The sequence below is a fragment of the Camelus dromedarius genome, chromosome 24, assembly GCF_036321535.1.
Source record: "Camelus dromedarius isolate mCamDro1 chromosome 24, mCamDro1.pat, whole genome shotgun sequence".
Taxonomy (NCBI): Eukaryota; Metazoa; Chordata; class Mammalia; order Artiodactyla; family Camelidae; genus Camelus; species Camelus dromedarius.
Genome location: NC_087459.1, coordinates 15,266,235 through 15,284,985, shown reverse-complemented (window position 1 = coordinate 15,284,985; position 18,751 = coordinate 15,266,235). Strand labels below are relative to the sequence as shown.

The following is an 18,751-nucleotide window of genomic DNA, read 5'->3' as shown; positions in this document are numbered from 1 at the left end:
GAGCTATCTGAGATGCTGCCTCCTAGGCTTTTGTCCTCATTTTGCCCTAAATAAAACTTAACCCACAACTCTCACGTTATGTGATTTTATTTCAGTGGACAGTGCCTCCTTTGCTATGCTCTTTCATTCCCCTCAGAATTTGAAAAATCCTTTTAAGTCGACTGAATTTAATGTCCTGAGATAATATCTATCCACTGAGGTTGTTGTGAGAAAAAACGAGATAACATATGCACGGAGCCTGGAATATGGTTTGGGGGGGGGGAGGTAATCAAGTTTATTTATTTAAACTGCAGTACTGGGGATTGAACCCAGGACCCTGTGCATCCTAGGCGCTCGCTCTACCACTGAGCTCTACCCTCCTCCCTGTGCTCTATAAATGTTAACTGCACCCCCTAACTATTATTTTCCCCCAAGAGAGCGTAAGCCCCATGAGGCAGGTACCCAGTCAGTCAGGTTCACTTGCTGTTGTCCTGATTATCTGGACTGATGTTTGCACATCTTCAACTGAATAAGCTTCCTGCTCCTTTAAGGTTCCCTGGGCAGTTTCCTTGAGGGCAAATGGAGTCCTTTCCAGTCCTATGACCATGGGACTGCTCTCATATCCTTCCCCTTGTATAGTCCGAAAGCCCTGGTAGAAGTGCAAACCCTCAATAACCCAAAGTCTCTTTGGAACGCCGCGGGGAGCCTGAACCAGCCTGGAGCCTGAGCCAGCCTCCGTTTCCAAGGCAGCCAGGAGCTCAGCGATCCCCCGCGCTGATTGGCTGGACCTCCGTCTCCTTCTCCGGAAGTGGCCGCCGCGGCCATTGTGCGGCGCTGGTCCACTCAAAGGGTGCCAGCTTCGGCCAGCGCTTTGGGGTCTCGTCCTAGCTTCTCGATCTCCTATCCGGGGAGCCCGGCGGGTCCGGGACTCCCGTCCGTGCCGGTGCGGGCGCCGGCATGTGGCTTTGGGAGGAACAGGGGGGCCTCCTGGGCCCTTTCTCCTTCCTGCTACTGCTGCTGCTGCTGGTGACGCGCAGCCCCTTCAATGCCTGCCTCTTCACCGGCAGCCTCTACGTCCTGCTGCGCCTCTTCAGCTTTGAGCCCGTGGCCTCCCGCAGGGCCCTGCAGGTGCTCAAGCCCCGGGGCCGCGTTTCCGCCATCGCCCACCGCGGCGGCTGCCACGACGCGCCCGAGAACACACTGGCGGCCATTCGGCAGGTGAGTCCCGCACGCCTCGCGCCCCTCCGCCCCTCCTGGGAGCTTGGACTTCTGCCTGTCCTTCCGAAGGCTCCCCATCGCTCTCATGATAGCCTTCCTAGTTCCGCATTTGTCCAAATGGTATACATTCAAGGGGCCCGCAGACCCTCAGCATTGTGGAAAATCTCCCGACTTCAAGTATTTATAGAACACTGCAGATACCTACGTATTTGCTGTGTACCCGGCACTGAGGGCAGTCATGAACAAGACAGAAAGGGCTCCTGCTTTCATAGAGCTTGCATTGGAGTAGGGGACACAGGCCTGAAACAAACACATAAATGAGTTATTGTAAGAGAGCAGTAAGTGCGATGAAGAAATAGGGTAATGGAATAAGGAATGACTGGAGGGAGGAGTTATGCTATTTTAGACAGAAATCCTCTCGGAAGAAGTGACCTTTGAACTGCAATGGGGATTATGCGGAACCAGCCAGGATCTGGGGGCAGAGTGCTCTGGGAAAAGAGAACAGCAGGTGCAAAGGTCCTGAGGTGGGAATGGTGTTAGAATCTTCCCGTAACAGAATAAGCAGCGTGTGGCCTCACTTCAAGGAACAGAACAAAGGCTGGTGTGTGAATAAAGTAGGAAATGTGACCAGGTTAAATAGAGCCCTGGTCAGTGGTTAGCTTACATATTCTAAATGGATCACCTTCACAGGAGCTGTTTTTGCTTCTCCTCCAAATTATCGGAGTCATCTCCTTATCACCTTTACCCATGATCAGACACGCTGGCAGTGGGACTCCTGATAATTTCTGCCACTCCTTTTCACAGGGCTCTCTTGGCAGTCTCCTGACTTCATAATATTGACAGCTTGCATAGTAAGAGAGCTTATCAGTTGTCTGTGCACTTCTGTGGAAGTATATCTGACCCCCTCATTTCTCTCGGGCATTTTAACATTGAGTGGGTAGGAAAACTGGCTTAAACACACACAGCTCCTTCTAAAATTCAGCCTTCTAATTTCAAGCCCCAGTGCTCTTTATCGTATATTAGAATATGTTCCGGGATATAAAACTTGGACTGACTGTCCTTTCTTTGTCCAGCCGGGGACAGACAGTATTGTGTAATGAGCAAGTTACTTAAGCACTCAGTATCCCAGTCAGAGTCATGAGTAGGGTGTAGCAAGTGAGACACCCTAGGGTACCTCTCCTCACTCTAGTCCCCGCTCTGACCGTAATTTCCTCATCTGTAAAATGGGAATAATATTGGTGTCCACCTAATCAGTTGTGATTCCATGAAGTTGTCCACATAAAGTATTTGGCCCATAGTAAGACCTCCACAGAGTAAGCTCTTTAGGCCAAGAATCTAAGGATGCCTTGGTTCTTTAAAATTATCTCAGTGTAAAGTAAAAAATTTAAGTCTTAAGAAGGAACAGGGTCAGAAAGGCAGCCTTTAATTTGGTGAAGGGCACCTGACTCTGTGTTTATAAAACCAAGTTGTATCTTTTATGCTTCTTCCCCCTTAGTTCTTTTTGACAGAAGGGAGACAGAGCAGCTCTTCTTGTGTTCTGCTTAAAAATAAGTCTAAAGGTACTAAAGAATGTACTTTACCTTCTAAACTTAAACTCAGATCGGATGAAGTAACATAGCTACACGGGATAGAATTGTCATGAAAAGAAATGATAATTACTTTAGGGAAAAAGCACATAATTGTTACTGGCTTCCATTTCAGTTTACCTTTATGTAAGTTGCCTTAAAGGATAATTCAGTGTTAACTGAGCACAGAAGATATTCATAAGTATTTACCAATGGATGTTGTGGTTTGCCAGGAACATGTCTGAATATAAATCATATTAAATGAGGAACTATGTATGTGAAATACACATACATGTATAGTGTGTCATATCCTGTTGTGTTGAAAGGTAAGTGCTGCTAAACTCCATTCCTGTCATGTGTGTTTAGGTTGAGTATGTCTTAAATATGCGTAATTATGATAAATAACATTGTGCCAAGCTGATTCCTGTTTTCAAGAGATGTAATTTAGCTTGTTCCAATATCAGGTCATTATCAATGGGCTTTTTAGCCACAACAGAATTTAGGTACTGAAGACAGCTAGTACAGACTGCAGAAGACAAGGTCACATCCTCCCTCTTGACTTCAAAAGAAAGATGTACTTGATTTCCTTCAAAGTTTACTTTTTGTCCTGTTCTTCCTCCCTTTGCTTGTTTGAAGTTCATAATTTATATTCTTAAACATTTTACTATGTTAAAAGACCAGAGAAAACATTCTGATAGTGGTAGGATTTCTGGTAGATTATAAAATAGAGAAGGGAAAACTTGAGAGAGATGAAATGAATGTATTCCAAAAACAGATACACGGTTATAAACAGTGACAGAAGCATGAAATTAAACCCACAGTCTAGTTTCCACAGAGGGGGCCAGAGTGCAGCTTTAACAGTATAATTCAGATTATATCCTGTCCATACTTAAAACCCGCCAGTGGTTTTTCTGTTGTAGTTGGGTAAAGTCAAAACACCTTTCTATTTTGTGCCTTTCTCAAAGTCCCCACTCTCTCTTTTTAAACCATCTTGTGTTTGTTATTATGCTTTTGGCTTCATGTAATAGAGGATCTAACTTCAAATATTTCAGACAATAGAGGGACTATAATCATGTAACAAGAGGTGTGTGTGGGAGGTGACTTCCAGGATGGTTTATTCAGCTGTTCAGTTTGTGATTGTAGAAGACTCGGATTCTGCTGATCCATCCACTCTGCCGCCTGCAGCGTATTTACTTGCCCTCTTTGTAGTGGCCAGGTGGCCACTGCAGCCCCAGGCATCACCTTCTTACACATCAGCATCCGAACTCCAGAAAAGACTCCACTCCCTCTTCCATAAGTCTTTCCCAAAAGTCATTAAGTCTCTCTTGGACACGCTTTCTCTCCCTCTCCCTCTCCCTCTCCCTCTCCCTCTCTCATACGCACACACGCGCACGCGCGCGCGTGCACATACACACATGGAGGGGACTGGGAATAATTCAGAGAAAGCTGAGCACTGGGGCAAGAACGGTCTCTACCAGCAGAGAAGAAGAAAGGGAATAGATCTGGGTAGGCAGTCAATACATTGTGGCTCCTTCCTATCTTGTAGCCTTTGTGTTATATTTGCCATTTCTTCTGCTTGGAAAACTCTTCCCCGGGGTCTTTGTATGGTTGACCCCCTTTTATCACTGAAGTCTCAGCTCACATGTCATATTCTTAAAGAGGCCTTCCCTGGTCATCGTGTCTAGTGACTCCCACCTGCCTTCACCTTCACGGTACCCTCTATTTTCTTTTTCCAATATTTATCACTATCATATACATGTAACATGTTTATAATCTATTTCTCCCCACTAAAATGTAAGATCCATGTTCCTTTTCTCCTTTGCTCACCACTCTCTCCTCACTGCTTAGAACAGTGCCTGATACATAGTAAGCACTCGATAAATATTTGTTGGGAAAGTTGTGAAGTACAAATAGCCAATAAGCCCATTAGAAAAGACCCTCAACATGATCAGCCATCTGAGAAATGCAAATCAAAACCACAGTGACATACGACTTCATACCCCCAGGATAGCTGTAGTCAAAAGACAGACAAAAACAAGAATTGGCCAGGATGTGGAGAAATTGGAACCTTCATACACTGCTGGTGAGAAACTAGCCTTGTGATTCGTCCAAAGGTTAAACATGGAATTATCGTCTGGTCCAGCAATTCCACTCCTAGGTGTATATTCCAAAAAAATTGAAAACAGGCTTCATGCAAAAACTTGCATAGGAATGCCCATAACATTTTCCATAATAGCCAAAAAGTGGAAACAACAGAAATGTCCGCCAGTGATGAAAGGAGAAATCAAATAAGATGCATCCACACCATGAAATATTATTCAGCAAGAAAAAGGGATGAAGTCCCCATACATGTTATAACATGAGTGAACCTTGCAAACATTACGCTGAGTGAAAGAAGGTAGCCACAGAAGACTGTGTATTGTATAGTTCTACTAAATAAAATGTCTAGAATAGGCAAATCCATAGAGAAAGAAGTAGGTTAGTAGTTGCCAGGGACTGGGAGAGTTGAAGAAAGAGATGGGGACTGGCTCCTAATGGGTATGGGGCTGCTTTTTGGGGTGATGAAGGTGTTCAAAACCTGATTGTGGTGACGGTTGCACAACTGCAAATATACAAAAGAAACATTGAATTGGATACTTTAAAAGGATGAATTTTATAATATATGAATAATACCTCAAAAAACATAATGAATTTATTAAAGCAGACAATGTTATCAAAGTAAAATTTACATACAATAAAATATGTATTTTCAGTATACAATATGATGAGTTTTGATAAATATATACACCTGAGTAACCACCGCCTCAATCCATTTCCATCACCCAAGAAAGTTGTGTTTTTTTGGAGTGAACCCCTACTTCTGCCTCTGCCCCAAGGCAGTCATTGATCTGATTTCTATTACCGTAATACACTGTACTGTTCTATTACTAAACTGCTAGTGTAGTCTCAAGCAAGCATCTTTAGTAAGTAAAATTTTAATAAAATTACAGTCTGTAGACTAGTTTATGTGAAATTTGTATGTTTAGAAGAAAAAATACTATAATAAGAAATTTCTTGAAATAAATGAAAAATGAATATGATGAAGTATATACTAACATGTGAATTAGAATTGGGAGGGTTTAGCTTTTTGCCTGCTTAAGTGGGATAACAAAAGTATTGATAAAGAAAGTTGAATGCAGTCATTAGAAGATCCAGTCCAAGAAATTCTAATATGATGATTGTTTTATAGAACTTTTGGGCCTTAATAAGCTCCACAGAAAAGACAAATAAATGAACTCGTTAATTCTAGAATTCTTGCTAAAATACAGCGTCTCACCATTGTTATTTTTTGTGTTGTAGCCAAATAAAAGTGGCCCTAATGAATGAAAGTGTAATTGAACCTAATTACTAGCATCAAAGAATAAGGTTTACATTTGTGTTACAGTGAGAGAAATGCACTGTGATTACTGGAAATGTGACCTTGTTTTATGTTATAAAAGATTTAACCCATGTGGATTTGCCAGTGGATTATTATCTTTAACTTAGAACAGATGAACCTTTTAATCTTATAAAAAGATGGACCTTTTAACCAGTATAAATGTAAGCATTATCATGATGACTTTTTCGCTGAGGTGTAAATGTTTTTCTACTCATAATAGCTTATACTTAGTGCCAGCACTGAGCCAGGCACCAAGATTTCATGCATTATTTCTAAATCTTCACAACTCTTAAGATCATTAGAGAAGTATCTTAAAAATGATGAAACTGAGGCTAGAGTAAGGTATGTAACTAGATAATACGGCCAGTTAGTGATGGAATTGGAATTTTTAGAGGGGGAAATATGTAAAAAATCAAACTTTAAAGCCTAGAAGAAAATATAGTTGCTTATCTTTATAAATGAGGGGAGGAAAGGATTTAAATAAGATGTACAAATCTTCACATATAAAGGACATGATTAATAAATTTGACTATATTACAATTAAAAACATGTTAAAAAGAACAAAATAACAATGGCTAATATTTATTGAATGCTTACTGTGCACCAGTACAGCGCTATATGTTGTTTTTGGATAATTAAGTGTGTAGTAAATATATAAACACCTATAAGGGAATGATATGAAAATAATACACATCAACTTGGCAGTTGCCTCTGGAAAGAAAGGGGGGAGAATTTTAGCTATAACTATAGTGTGACAGCAAAGTCATATGGTTAAGGGTGCAGCCTCTGCCACACCCACATCTGTGTAACCCAGAGCAAGTTTCTTAATCTCTGTTTCCTCATCTGAAAATGAGACTATTAATAGTACCTTCCAAAGGGTTGTGAGGATCAAATCAGTTAATACATTTAAAGCACCTAGAATCGTGCCTGACAAATAGAAAAGGCTCAGCAAATAATAGCTATTATTATGTTGGAGGGCAGCAAGAGATTGAAGCAAATACGGCAAAATGTTAACTCTTGTTAAATCTTTTTTTGCTGTATACTGCTATCTCTGTTTGCATAATTTTAAAAAATTGTTCAACTTTAAAGTCTTGATCATAATGACCATTTCATGTCTTCGCTGTGACAAAGAAGCCAAGGAAGCAAACCCTGGATAGTGTGTCTAGGGGGAGCATGGCCCACAAAACTTTACAATCGTGTTCTCTTTTAGATAAATTCTAGCGCGCCTTACTGAGCTTGCCAACTTGTTGGCCAACAGCCAGTGCTGCTCGCATAAACAAAATGTAGTGTCTGTCTCCTAGAAGCAGGCGTGGTGTTTCCGCTCTAGAGGATGGAGTCAAACCAGCAAAAACCTAACTCATCACGCTTATGCCAAAGTCGTGCAGTATTCACCTAATCAGCGACCGCAGGGGAGTCATCAGACATACTGTACCAAACACAGTGTGGGTAAACAGTGGAACTTGTCGAAATATTTGTAATTGTAAACCATTAATGGCCCATTTTCTTTGGTTAAAACAACCAAAGAAAACTCAAATTCCAGAAGTCTCCCCATCTGCCACTGTAACTGTGGGAAGAGTGAGGAAATTAAAGTTTGAGGCATCTGTGAGTGTTGACTTTGAAGTAAGGTTAACATCTATGAGAAAGATAAACAAGTTTCTACTGTATTCAATATCGTGTAGTAACCTATAATGAAAAAGAATATGAAAAGGAATATATGTATGTATATGTATGACTGAGACATTATGCCGTACACCAGAAATTAACACAACATTGTAAACTGACTATAGTTCAGTTTAGAAAATGGGCAAAAATATCTATGAAAAAGAGAAACAGGTTGGCTTGCAATTTGGTACAGGAAGCGAATGTAATCAGTAAGAGAAACTGTCTGTTGGTCATCTTAAGTGTTTAGATTGCAAAATGACATTCTGTGGCCACTTGACATTAATATTGTTGGTGTTTTTGTTAAGGCAGCTAAGAATGGAGCAACAGGTGTGGAGCTGGACATTGAGTTTACCTCTGACGGGGTTCCTGTCTTAATGCACGACAACACAGTAGATAGGACGACTGATGGCACTGGCCGATTGTGTGATTTGACATTTGAACAAATTAGGAAGCTTAATCCTGCAGCAAATCACAGATTAAGGTGAGTGGTATACTGTTACCCAAACATGTCTTTCAGCTTGTGTTGGAGATCACAGAAGGACGCTGGCACCTCCTAATTACATCTTCTGCTCCAGGAAAGTTGTTTTGTTGGGCTTTGTTTTAAACTGTATACAGGTTTGCCAAGGAATGAGCAGGTGTGAGGGACAACAGAAATAGGCATGGATGTTTTTCATCTTTTCCCACTGAAGCCAGATTTGGCCTCAGAATTATTCTCAAGACAATACTCTAACATGACAATTACTGTACTGACATAGTAACTTATATGTATATATGTGTATATATGTATATCAGAGCTAGTCCTATAAGATGTATAACAAAAAAAAGGTTCTATAATGAAATAAGATCAAACCCTGCACTCTAGATGAACCCTTTGGGAATAAACAGTTCATATCAATCAGTTCTTACGTTAAGATTTCTCAAAGGTATATGACCACAGAACCCACACCCTTCCCACCATTAACAGCTATAGACACCTTGGAATTGGTATAGTGGGTGATATACTTTGAATGTGGTTATTTAAGTCCCTTTCCTCTTGTCTTCTTTGTAATACTGAAAAATATGTTATTCATGTCATATCAGTTCTCTGGACAGTGGTTAGTACTCCTTGAGTATTGAATATTTGACCCCATGATTTAGTTATAGTCCTCCCTGTAAGATAATTCAGACTTTATTTTGCCAGGAACTGAAAGAAATTAAAAATCAGCCAAAGGAAATTGTACTTTAGAAAGAATATTGATAACACTTGAAAGTTCTGAGTTCAGGCTGCTAGAATTTCTCTCTACTGTTACAGATATTTCATTGCTCTGCTGTAAGCAAGGGAAAGGCTGCTTTTAATATTACAGTGACATTGCAGCTAATAAGATGTCTAGTTCAAAGTTTCAGCACTTAAAGCAAAAAATGCTTAGGGTCTGCATCACCCTTAGAATCCTTTAAGAAGGCATGATATTGGAGTCAATATACCATCTTAATGCCCTTAATCCCACCAGTCTTTGTTCTATAACTGAAACAAATTGGATTTTCTTTGCTTGAATACCAAATAATTGGCTGATGTTTAGTGACCATGTTGCAGGAAAAAATAGATATTTTCTCTACAATTACCCTCAATGTGGTTAATGCTTATTCTGAGAGAGGAGTATGGAAACTAAACTGGCCAAAGGAACAGCAAGTTCATGTCTCTGATCTCTTACTCCCAGGGAACAAGCTTTGAATAGAATGACTGGCAGGATTCCCTGTACTGTTTGAATTTTATCTTTTTTCAAACCAAGATCTTACGGTTGAAATAACGTAGTTGAATTAGCATAAGTTAAATCATGTAGAGTGAAATTTCATTCTGTGAGAAAAGCTGATTTCTTATGTATCAGGCACTTAACTTTCCTTTTTTTTTTTTTAAGAAACTTATGTATTAAAACATTATTTATTTTAAACAGTTGCACTTAAATAAATGCATAGCAGTCACAACAATGCAGTTAACATATGTATGTATTCCTAGAAATTTCAACTGCATAAGGTTCTGTTAGGGCAATTACAATCTTAAAAAAATTAAGTCTCTGAATTCTCCAAAGATGCCATATTATACTCTGCCCTTTAGTGAGTAGAGTTACTAATTATATTATAAATCTAGTGATTGCCTAAAAATTAAATGATTTTTGTTGTTGCTATTCTTTGGCCAAGAATACCTGTAATTTGGTTCAAGTACACATAGTAAATTACCCCTGGACTTTGGTATGGTTGAAGAAAGTTGGGGAAAACACTCTTCCTTTGGTTGGGAGACATTTGTCAAACGTCTGTTTTACTAAACTTTTATCTTTCCCTTTTTCCTACAATGTCCTGTTCCTTTTCTGTCTCTTGTAGGAATGATTTCCCTGATGAAAAAATCCCTACCCTGAGAGAAGCCGTTGCAGAGAGCCTAAACCATAACCTCACAGTGTTCTTTGATGTCAAGGGCCATGCAAATATGGTACAGTTTATACGATAGACTGCACTTTTTAAAAGACATCTTACTTAATGACTAGTCAGTTCTGAAATTAACTGTATATTTTATTATCTATTTTTACAAATTATATTTGTTTAATGGAACTTTACAATGCAAAAGTCCACATCCTCAGGTAAACAGTAAATTATGGAACATTTTAACCTTCAGTGGAAGCTTTTAGCAACTCCCAGTATTCTATAACTAGCACAAAATAGAAGAGTCAGCTTTCTCTTATTTGCATAAAGCATTTACAAAATACACAAAATAAAGAGTAAAGAAGAAGCACATCTTGAACAGAACACTCAAGTAACCTCATAAAAGAGACTTCAGGAGTTGGACACAAGATCAGCTGCATCTGGCTGATAAGAGTCTAAACAGACAACTGTGGACTGAATTTAAAGAGAACTCCTATATTTAAGCTTCTGATAGCTAATAGGATATTTATCTTTTACGTAGATTTATCCTTTCTGTATGGTTTCTATCCCTTTTGCATACTTTTCTTATTCTATGAATCGAGTAGTTACATACCCAAAGAAATTATAGTAAACTGTATGACATTCCTAATGAAAATCTTGCTGAAATTTTGGAACATACACTTTTACTCATAAAACGTATTACTGCACTAGAAATCAATGGGAAAATATGGTTCAGGTTATATTTGTTCTTTTATAACCAGCTTTTCAAGTACAAATACGTTTTTCTGCATTTGAACAACTTGGGTATTTTCCCCAGCAATAACTATAATCAGTAATGACCATCTACTGATTGAGAATTCTGACGTCAATTTTTTAAAATTAATCCCAGGATATTATTGAGACCATTTGTTAAAACCTGAAATATGATCCTCTAACTGAAGTACAAAAAGTCCCATATTTGAAGAAAGAGGAGAGTGGTGCTCTGGCTAATTTAATATTCTAGTTAAATGGTAGTTTTATATGTCTAGGATTTTCAGCTGGTCTGCATCAGAATTACCAGGAATACAGTTTAAAAATTGGGATTTCTGGACCATGCTGTCCAGAGATTAAATCCTAAAAATGTCTAGGGTCGTGGGGTCAAGGGACATGCATTTTTAAGGAGCACTTTAGGTTTTGTTGATGATACAGCCCATGTTTGGGAACCCTGCTAGGTCCTGCATTTCACCCCTGGTGTGCTGACCTGAATTCATGCTTATTTTCTTAGAATAGGGTGAAGTGAGGAGGGGAGAAGAATTTTTTTTGGTAATCTAGCTATTTGAGTGTTCTGGTTGGGTGCTTACAGATTGTGTGGGTAACACTGTGCAGAACATAGTGATCTAATTCACCAAAATGGGAGTGTAAAGGAACAGGTGTTGGCAGGAAGTTGGAGACAGTAGAGCCCAGGAGCCAAGATCACAGGCTTTGGAGTCCAGCGGACTGTGATTAATCTCTATCACTTACTACAGCGTAACCTTAACCTTGATAGGCTTCAGTTTCCTTGTGGGCAACGTGGGAGCAATGAAAGAAGCAACCAGCTAGGGCTGTTGTGAGAATTAGATCAAGAGTGCAGATGAAGCATCGCACACGGCACGTGTGTTAGTTCACAGCAAGAAAAGGACCAGCTCTGCAGCTCACGCTCCGTCCCGTTAGTGAAGGGAAGCGTGACGTGAATGCTTTCTGTGTTCTTTTTTCTCTTTTTGGAATGCATTTTGTTGCTTTTATTTGATTATAGGTAATGTGTGACTTTCCAAAAATTAGTGGTATTTCAAGAATTAGGATGTAGCGACGTTACATTCCACCCAGGATCTAGTCACCTCTGTTGTTTGATGCTACTGTTGCTCTGTGGCCAAATCTGTTAATTCACTAGAGGTTACAGAATGTCAGTGTTTTAATTCTATCATTTCTTCTGCATTTAGTAGCTAAACTACTACAAAAAGAAACTTCCACTCATCTTGGGAAGAGTAGGGAGACTTCTGGCTCTTCCCAGATCCCCCCTTGTCCCATTGCTTCTGCTCCATATTGGTGATGGATAACGTTTCCTCTGAGTCGCCCGGACTGAGAAAATCTACCCATTCTAGTTCCCAACTGGTTGGCTCCTGCTCCAGCTAGGAAAGGCAGAGGGTGACAGAGTTGTGGGTATAAAAGGACTTTTCCTAGGGCCTAAACTAGGGTGTAAGGGAAAGATTTTTAAATTTTACTCCCAGCCTCCACTGGCCTGTAGTCATTTTCCAAAGTATGACAAAGGAGGTGAACCTGTCAACAAAATAGTAAAGCAGCAGTACCCCAGCTTCTTCCCCCAGCATCTTCCTTATCTGCGATGTGAGATTAAAATGCATCCTAATGGATAGTGGAACCTGCCAGTACTCCTTTCAACACCCCCATGCATTAGGAAACTTCTGATTTATTTAACAGAGTTGTACTTAATATATAATAGTTATTGGCTGGGGCTACATTTTAATAGATTTTAAATATATGAATATTTCTGTTTTACAGGCTACTGATGCTCTAAAGAAAATATATATGGAGTTTCCTCAACTATACAATAATAGTATGGTCTGCTCTTTCTTGCCAGAAGTTATCTATAAGGTAAAATTCAGAATTTTTGCTCTGTATAATATTATGTTAGTTGGTGGTGATAACAGCAATGGGCTAAGTAAGCATAAGGGTAGGTGCTTGTTAAACTGAACTGAATCAATTAAGAGACTCCTCTTCTAAATTAACAAAAATTCAGGAAGGGTAAGGTACTTGCACCCCATTTTAAAAATACCATGATTCCTTTTTAGCTCCTTTCATCGTGTTTATAGGCTCATTCAAGTTCCTTTGATAAATGTTCTCAGAAAGAATTATATAGCTCTGTCTCACTAAGTGACAGCAGAATATACCTTTTTTAAAAAAATGACTGTTAATGTGGAGAATTTAAAATATGCATAAACGTAGATAGTAGGACAGTGAGCCCTCCTTGAGCCATAATCCAGCTGGTTTCACCCATACTCCCAGTTTTTCTCCCCAGGGTTATTTTGAAGCAAACTCCAGACATCATATCATTTTATCTGTAAAAATTACATTAAGTATCTTTAAAAAGTGATTCCTTTTTTGTAAACATAACCACAATTTAATTATCCCGTCTAACACCATTAACAAGAAGTCCTTAAGATGATTAGACATCCAATGTATAAATTATCATTTGTCTCAGAAATACATTTTTTGTTTGTTTTTTTACAAATTATTCGTTTGAATCAGGACCGAATAAGGGTTTCATGTTGTCATTTTAAATCTTAAAACCTGCAAGTTTTTTTTCCTCCCTTATGGTGCACTTACTGAAGAAACCAGGTTGTTTTGTAGGGTTTCTATACCCAAGTCTGGATTTCGCTAATGATGCCGTGATACAGTTTTACACATTCTTCCCTTCTGTATATTTCCTGTAAATTGGTAGTGAGGACTAAAGGTTTGATCAGCTTAGGTTCAATTATTCTTGGCCAGATAATTTCATAGGCGAGAGCTGTTTCCCATCAGGAGGCACAGAACGCTGACCCTTCATTGTCGTCAGCAGCTGTTACTGATGCCAGCTCTGGCAACTTACCAGCGGTTGCACAATGTCAATATTTTAATTCTATCATTTCTTCTTCACGTATTAGCTAGAATACGTCTATAAAAAGGAACTCTCATCTACTATTTAGTTACCCACTAGGCAAATAAAACACTTCATCTTGCCCTTTATTTACAGGTTCCAAAATAATGAGTTGGTCCTTCAACAGTGACCAACAGAGCATACATTTAAAATTTTACAGTAAGGGTGGAGCCTAGTGGGATATAAACTGTCATTGAGGTGAATAGTGTCATGGGGCTTTCAGACATTTGGATCAGAGTTTCCCAAACTTAACCTGACCAGAGGCCCTTAAAGTGTGTGATACATTCTGCAGAGGAGCAAAGAGCACAAAGAATTCCATCCACAGCCCCCCACTCTCTGTTGCTCTGTCCTCATCCCCTGCCCCTATTTCTTACCTCTCTCTTCTCACCCCACTTCCACAACTCATTTTTCAGCCATTTTCTCAAGAAAGGATCAAAAGCTAACCAGCCCATCTTGAAATGATCATGGTTCCATCCTCATTGCATTCTTAATATTTATCTCTGGCCGTAATTTAAATCAATTTCCAACTGAAAGTTACCCTTGTGACAGTATTAAAATTTGACCCTGAAATGTTTTCATCTTAAAGATAGGGTTGCAGTTCTTTTAGAATTGTGAGGGAAGTCGCAAAGGATCTGTGCTGGAGTCCTTAGTAGACATGGGGGGCAAGGTACCGTCTATGACCACTTCGTCAAAATGAGCACACTGGCTAAAGAATAAATGAGAGGTATTCAAACTTAAGATACGATAATTGCTTTATTTTCCAAAATTCCTTTTCAGATGAGGCAAATAGATCAGGATGTAGTAACAGCTTTAATTCACAGACCTTGGAGCCTTAGCCATACAGGAGATGGGAAACCACGCTTTGACACTTCCTGGAAACAGTCCGTGTTTGTGGTAATGGACATTCTGCTTGATTGGAGCATGCATAATATCTTGTGGTACCTGTGTGGAGTTTCGGCTTTCCTCATACAGAAGGATTTTGTATCCCCGTAAGTTGGAAGATTTTTTTTATCTTCTCCTAACATATTTCCTGAATGTTCTTCTTGGAAAGGAAGGATTAACAGTGGACAACCTGGATTGGTTCCCACCCACAAAGCCCCCCGGTACCTTTATTAAGTTGGAATGCCACTAGTTTCTTATGTGGGAAGAGTTCAGGCATATTTCACCGTTTCCAAAACAAGTTGATCAAATATCCTTGGTTTTTAGTGCATGTTAAAGAAAAAATAAACATGCCAGATTATGATGAGAAAGATTGTATTTCCTTGTGATTGTCCCCTTTTGAAAGCCGACATCGGGCCCAGGGCAGAGCCACAGGGAAGACATCTCATGGGTACCTGCCTCATCTCTCGCAGCTTTCCATTCCCTAACCTGCTGGCGGTCTCTGAGTCTTTAATTTTTCAGCTTTATAGCTGCGTATTTCAGCCAATTATAGTAAGTTTCATACTATTTCAGGCAAGCATGCATTCAGTTCAATAAATGTTTGGTGTATTCCTGCAGCATTGCAAGGTACTGTATCAAGAAGCTGAAAGTGCTGTGGCAAAGAAACAAAGCCATGGTCTGCCTTCATGGAGTTTATAGTCAAGTGGGAGAGACAGATGCTAATCAAAGTCCAACAAATGTAAAATTACAGCTAAGATAAATGCTGTCTAAGAGAGAACGATGCACATGCACTGTATAATCTGTCCCAGTCAGAGGAGTCGGGGAAAACATCCCCAAGGAAGTAACAACTAAGCCAAGATCCGAGGGGAGAGTAGGAATTGAGGGGGGCAGGGGTGATGATCCAAATCAGAGGGGAAAACACACACGAAAGTGTTGTGGCAGGAAGGATCCTGGTTCTTTCAAGGAATTGCAAGCAATTCAGTACACGCACACAAAAGAATTCAGCACAGAAAAGAAGGGGGAAGTGTGGCATAAGATGAGGCCAAAGAGACAGGAACTAGGCCAGGTACGGCCTTCAACAGGGCTTCTTGTGTTTTGGCCGGGGTTGGGGGGCAGTCTTGGGTGAGGCGCAGAAGTGTTTTAAGCTGTAATGACTCGGAGGAGGCTCTCATGCTGGGTTTTCGAACACTCCTCTGGTTGCAGTAGAGCGGCCAGTTAAGAGGCTCTTTCTGGGCACTATTAGTCGTCACTGAATACCATATTTAGTGACCATCATAGATTCCTGGGGCAATTGGCATTATCCTAACAGGGTTGGTTTTCCCTCTTTCTCCAGGGACTACTTGAAGAAGTGGTCAGCTAAAGGCATTCACGTTATTGCTTGGACAGTTAATACTTTTGATGAAAAAAGTTACTACGAATCTCATCTTCGTTCTGGTTATATCACCGACAGCATGTTGGAAGACTGCGCATCTCAGTTCTAGACTTTTCCCCCAGGGAGGAAACATGGCTATGGAAACTGCCTGCTGACCTCACACAGGAATATCAAAATACTCTTTGTGCCAGCCCAAGCCCTTGGGGGGACCAGGTGGCTCACACAAGCAATAGTCGGTAACTGGGTTTTTACCTGAATCAAAGCAAAGCCCAGTGTTGCCACCGTGCTCCATGGAATGCTTGAGTTCAACACTGATGCTCTTGAAAGTCTGGGTCTGCAAAAAGGCACAACAGCTCCCGTCCCAACCTAGCTGAGGCACACACTGAGACCCAGCGAGGATAAGCACAGATTGAGTTGTGCAGTTTTGGGGGTGCAGATGCAAATGCATGGGAAATGCATGATCACTCCGAGTTGACATTTTAAAACTTGACACACTTACGTAATTTACTTATTTAAATATTTGTATTCGGCTATGTTATCAATGTACTGTAGACATCAAACTTGTGACCATACTAATAAAATCATTAAAAGGAGCACTAAGGGAAAACTGTGTACCGAGCATCATATCCTAAGACATAAAGAATTTAGAGGAGCTGCTGTCTGCAATCCAGTGACCGGGGTCCCTGGTAAGGTGTGAAGCCAAGAAAATGGTAGTGAAGTCTTGATACTAGTCTGAGGGGTCATAGTATCTTGAAGTAAGAGCTACAGACCACTAGGGGTCAGAGTTGCACCTTTTCAGGCTGCTCTACAACGTGATCATAGACAATTAGAACTGGAAGAGGCATCCAGGAACGTGGACCTCTTTTTACAAAAGAGAAAACTGAAACCATAGGAGGGAAGGGTCTTCACAGAAGTGACACAGCCGGTGACACAGAGCCTGATCCCATGGTGACTCAGATTTCTTGTTTACATTGGCCAGGAAGTTGAGTGGTTTAGCATGCATTATTGTAAGTAGCCCTCACAGAAATCTGACAGAGGTATTAATCCCTTTTTACTGAGAAGGAAACCAAAGTACTACAGAGTAAAAGTAACTTACCCAGGGTCTCAAGTTCCTTGGTGTAGTTGGGATTCCAATCTGGCTCAGTCTGAGTTCAGAGAACCACTCACCCTGTCTGCCTATATAATGCAGCGCCCTTATTCCCAGCTCTGCTCTTTCCCACCTGAGCTTCCAGGGGTCTTTCTCTAAACTTAAGTAGCAATACTTAAAATGAAGTTGAGTCTTTAAAAAGTTGCAATGCTATCTCTCCTCTAGCTTCCTCCCCCGCTGCCCCCTGCCCACACCCACCTTTCAGCCCCATCTGCAGCCTTGATCCCAGGCCCGCAGCTTAGTCATGACTTCCCTCCTGAGCCCTGATGGGCACCAGCCTCACCCATGCAGCAGCTAGGCCACCAGCGCACACAGCGAGATGATGCGAAGCAGACTGAGTTTTGCTACAGTTAGTGTTGGCAGGAAGATGATAACGGGCTTGGGATGTTTACAAAGAAATTTTCTTGAATTTTAAAATGAACAGCAGGACAAAGATTCAATAAATGGGTATCTAAACTGCATATACTTGCATGGCATATTATGACTGGAGTGACAGAGGAAGAGAAAGTAACCAAAGAAAACATCCGTGGACTGAATTCCCCCTCTGGTCCTCAGAGACCACACAGCAACTGACAGGGAAGGAGTTCCTGTGGGCACAGCTCAGCATCCACAGCATCCCTCCTGTGCTGCGAAGACTTTTTGAGAGCCAGGAGTTCTCTTGTCTCCAGACCTTTATCCCAAATCCATATTGCACTGGACTCAGCCAGACCCAATTAGGGACTTAAATCCTATGCTAAGGTGGTCATGGGCCTTGAAGAATAGAGAATTCAGATCAGGAAAGAAAGTGTTCAGTACTATTAAGCACTTACTTTGAAGGCTTAGTAAAGGGGCTAACAACAGGATTTGGCATCAGAGAAAGTTAAATCTAATTTCCTGATAACTACCTGTATGACCTTGGACAAGTCATATAGCTAGTGCCCTAATTCATCTTAAAATAGAGGCAGCATTAGTACCACACCAGGGGGTGGTTGTGATTAAAGGAAAGAGATGTGTAAAATGCTTGTTAATAACATTTATTGACTGCCTACCATGAACTTTCATTTTCTTTCTTTATTTTTGCTATTTTTAAAAATTGAAGTTCAGTCAGTCATAATGTGACAACTTCTGGTGTACAGCACAGTGTCCCAGTCATGCATATATATACATATATTCCACATACTCATTTTCATATTCTTTTTCATTAGAGGTTATTACAAGATACTGAACAGTTTCCTGTGCTATACAGAAGAAACGTTTTTTAAAATCCGTTTTTGTATACAGTGGCTAACATTTGTAAATGTCCAACTCCCAAATTTATCCCTTCCCACCCCCTTTCCCCAGTAACCATACGATTGTTTACTATGTCTGCAAGTCTAGACACTGTTTCAAATGCTTTCTGTGTGTCTACTCCGCTACAACACTATGAGGTGGGTACCATTATAATCCCTTTTACAGTGAAGAAAACCAAACACAGGGA

At 40.4% G+C, this 18,751-nt stretch overlaps 1 protein-coding gene across 2 annotated transcripts; it reads left to right on the top strand.

Annotated features, from left to right (window-relative positions):
• Positions 1-786: 786 nt before the first annotated feature.
• GDE1 (glycerophosphodiester phosphodiesterase 1) lies at positions 787-16,752 on the top strand. 2 transcript variants are annotated; one of them, XM_010982587.3, is made up of 6 exons: positions 787-1,197; positions 8,148-8,323; positions 10,195-10,300; positions 12,763-12,855; positions 14,675-14,886; positions 16,110-16,752. In XM_010982587.3, the coding sequence occupies exons 1-6, from the start codon at positions 937-939 to the stop codon at positions 16,255-16,257; spliced, it is 996 nt and encodes a 331-aa protein (XP_010980889.1). In that variant the 5' UTR covers positions 787-936; the 3' UTR covers positions 16,258-16,752. The 2 variants fall into 2 exon arrangements, with proteins under 2 accessions (XP_010980889.1, XP_031288993.1); XM_031433133.2 differs by having other exon boundaries at positions 1,060-1,197; positions 8,152-8,323.
• The last annotated feature ends 1,999 nt before the right edge of the window (positions 16,753-18,751 follow it).

What these genes read in the sequence shown, in the direction of transcription:
- GDE1 (XM_010982587.3), top strand. Translation starts at nt 937, where the DNA reads ATGTGGCTTTGGGAGGAACAGGGGGGCCTCCTGGGCCCTTTCTCCTTC. An exon ending in GCAGCAAATCACAGATTAAG is followed by an intron (nt 8,324 to 10,194) that starts GTGAGTGGTATA and finishes TGTCTCTTGTAG; the next exon opens with GAATGATTTCCCTGATGAAA. An exon ending in TGCCAGAAGTTATCTATAAG is followed by an intron (nt 12,856 to 14,674) that starts GTAAAATTCAGA and finishes ATTCCTTTTCAG; the next exon opens with ATGAGGCAAATAGATCAGGA.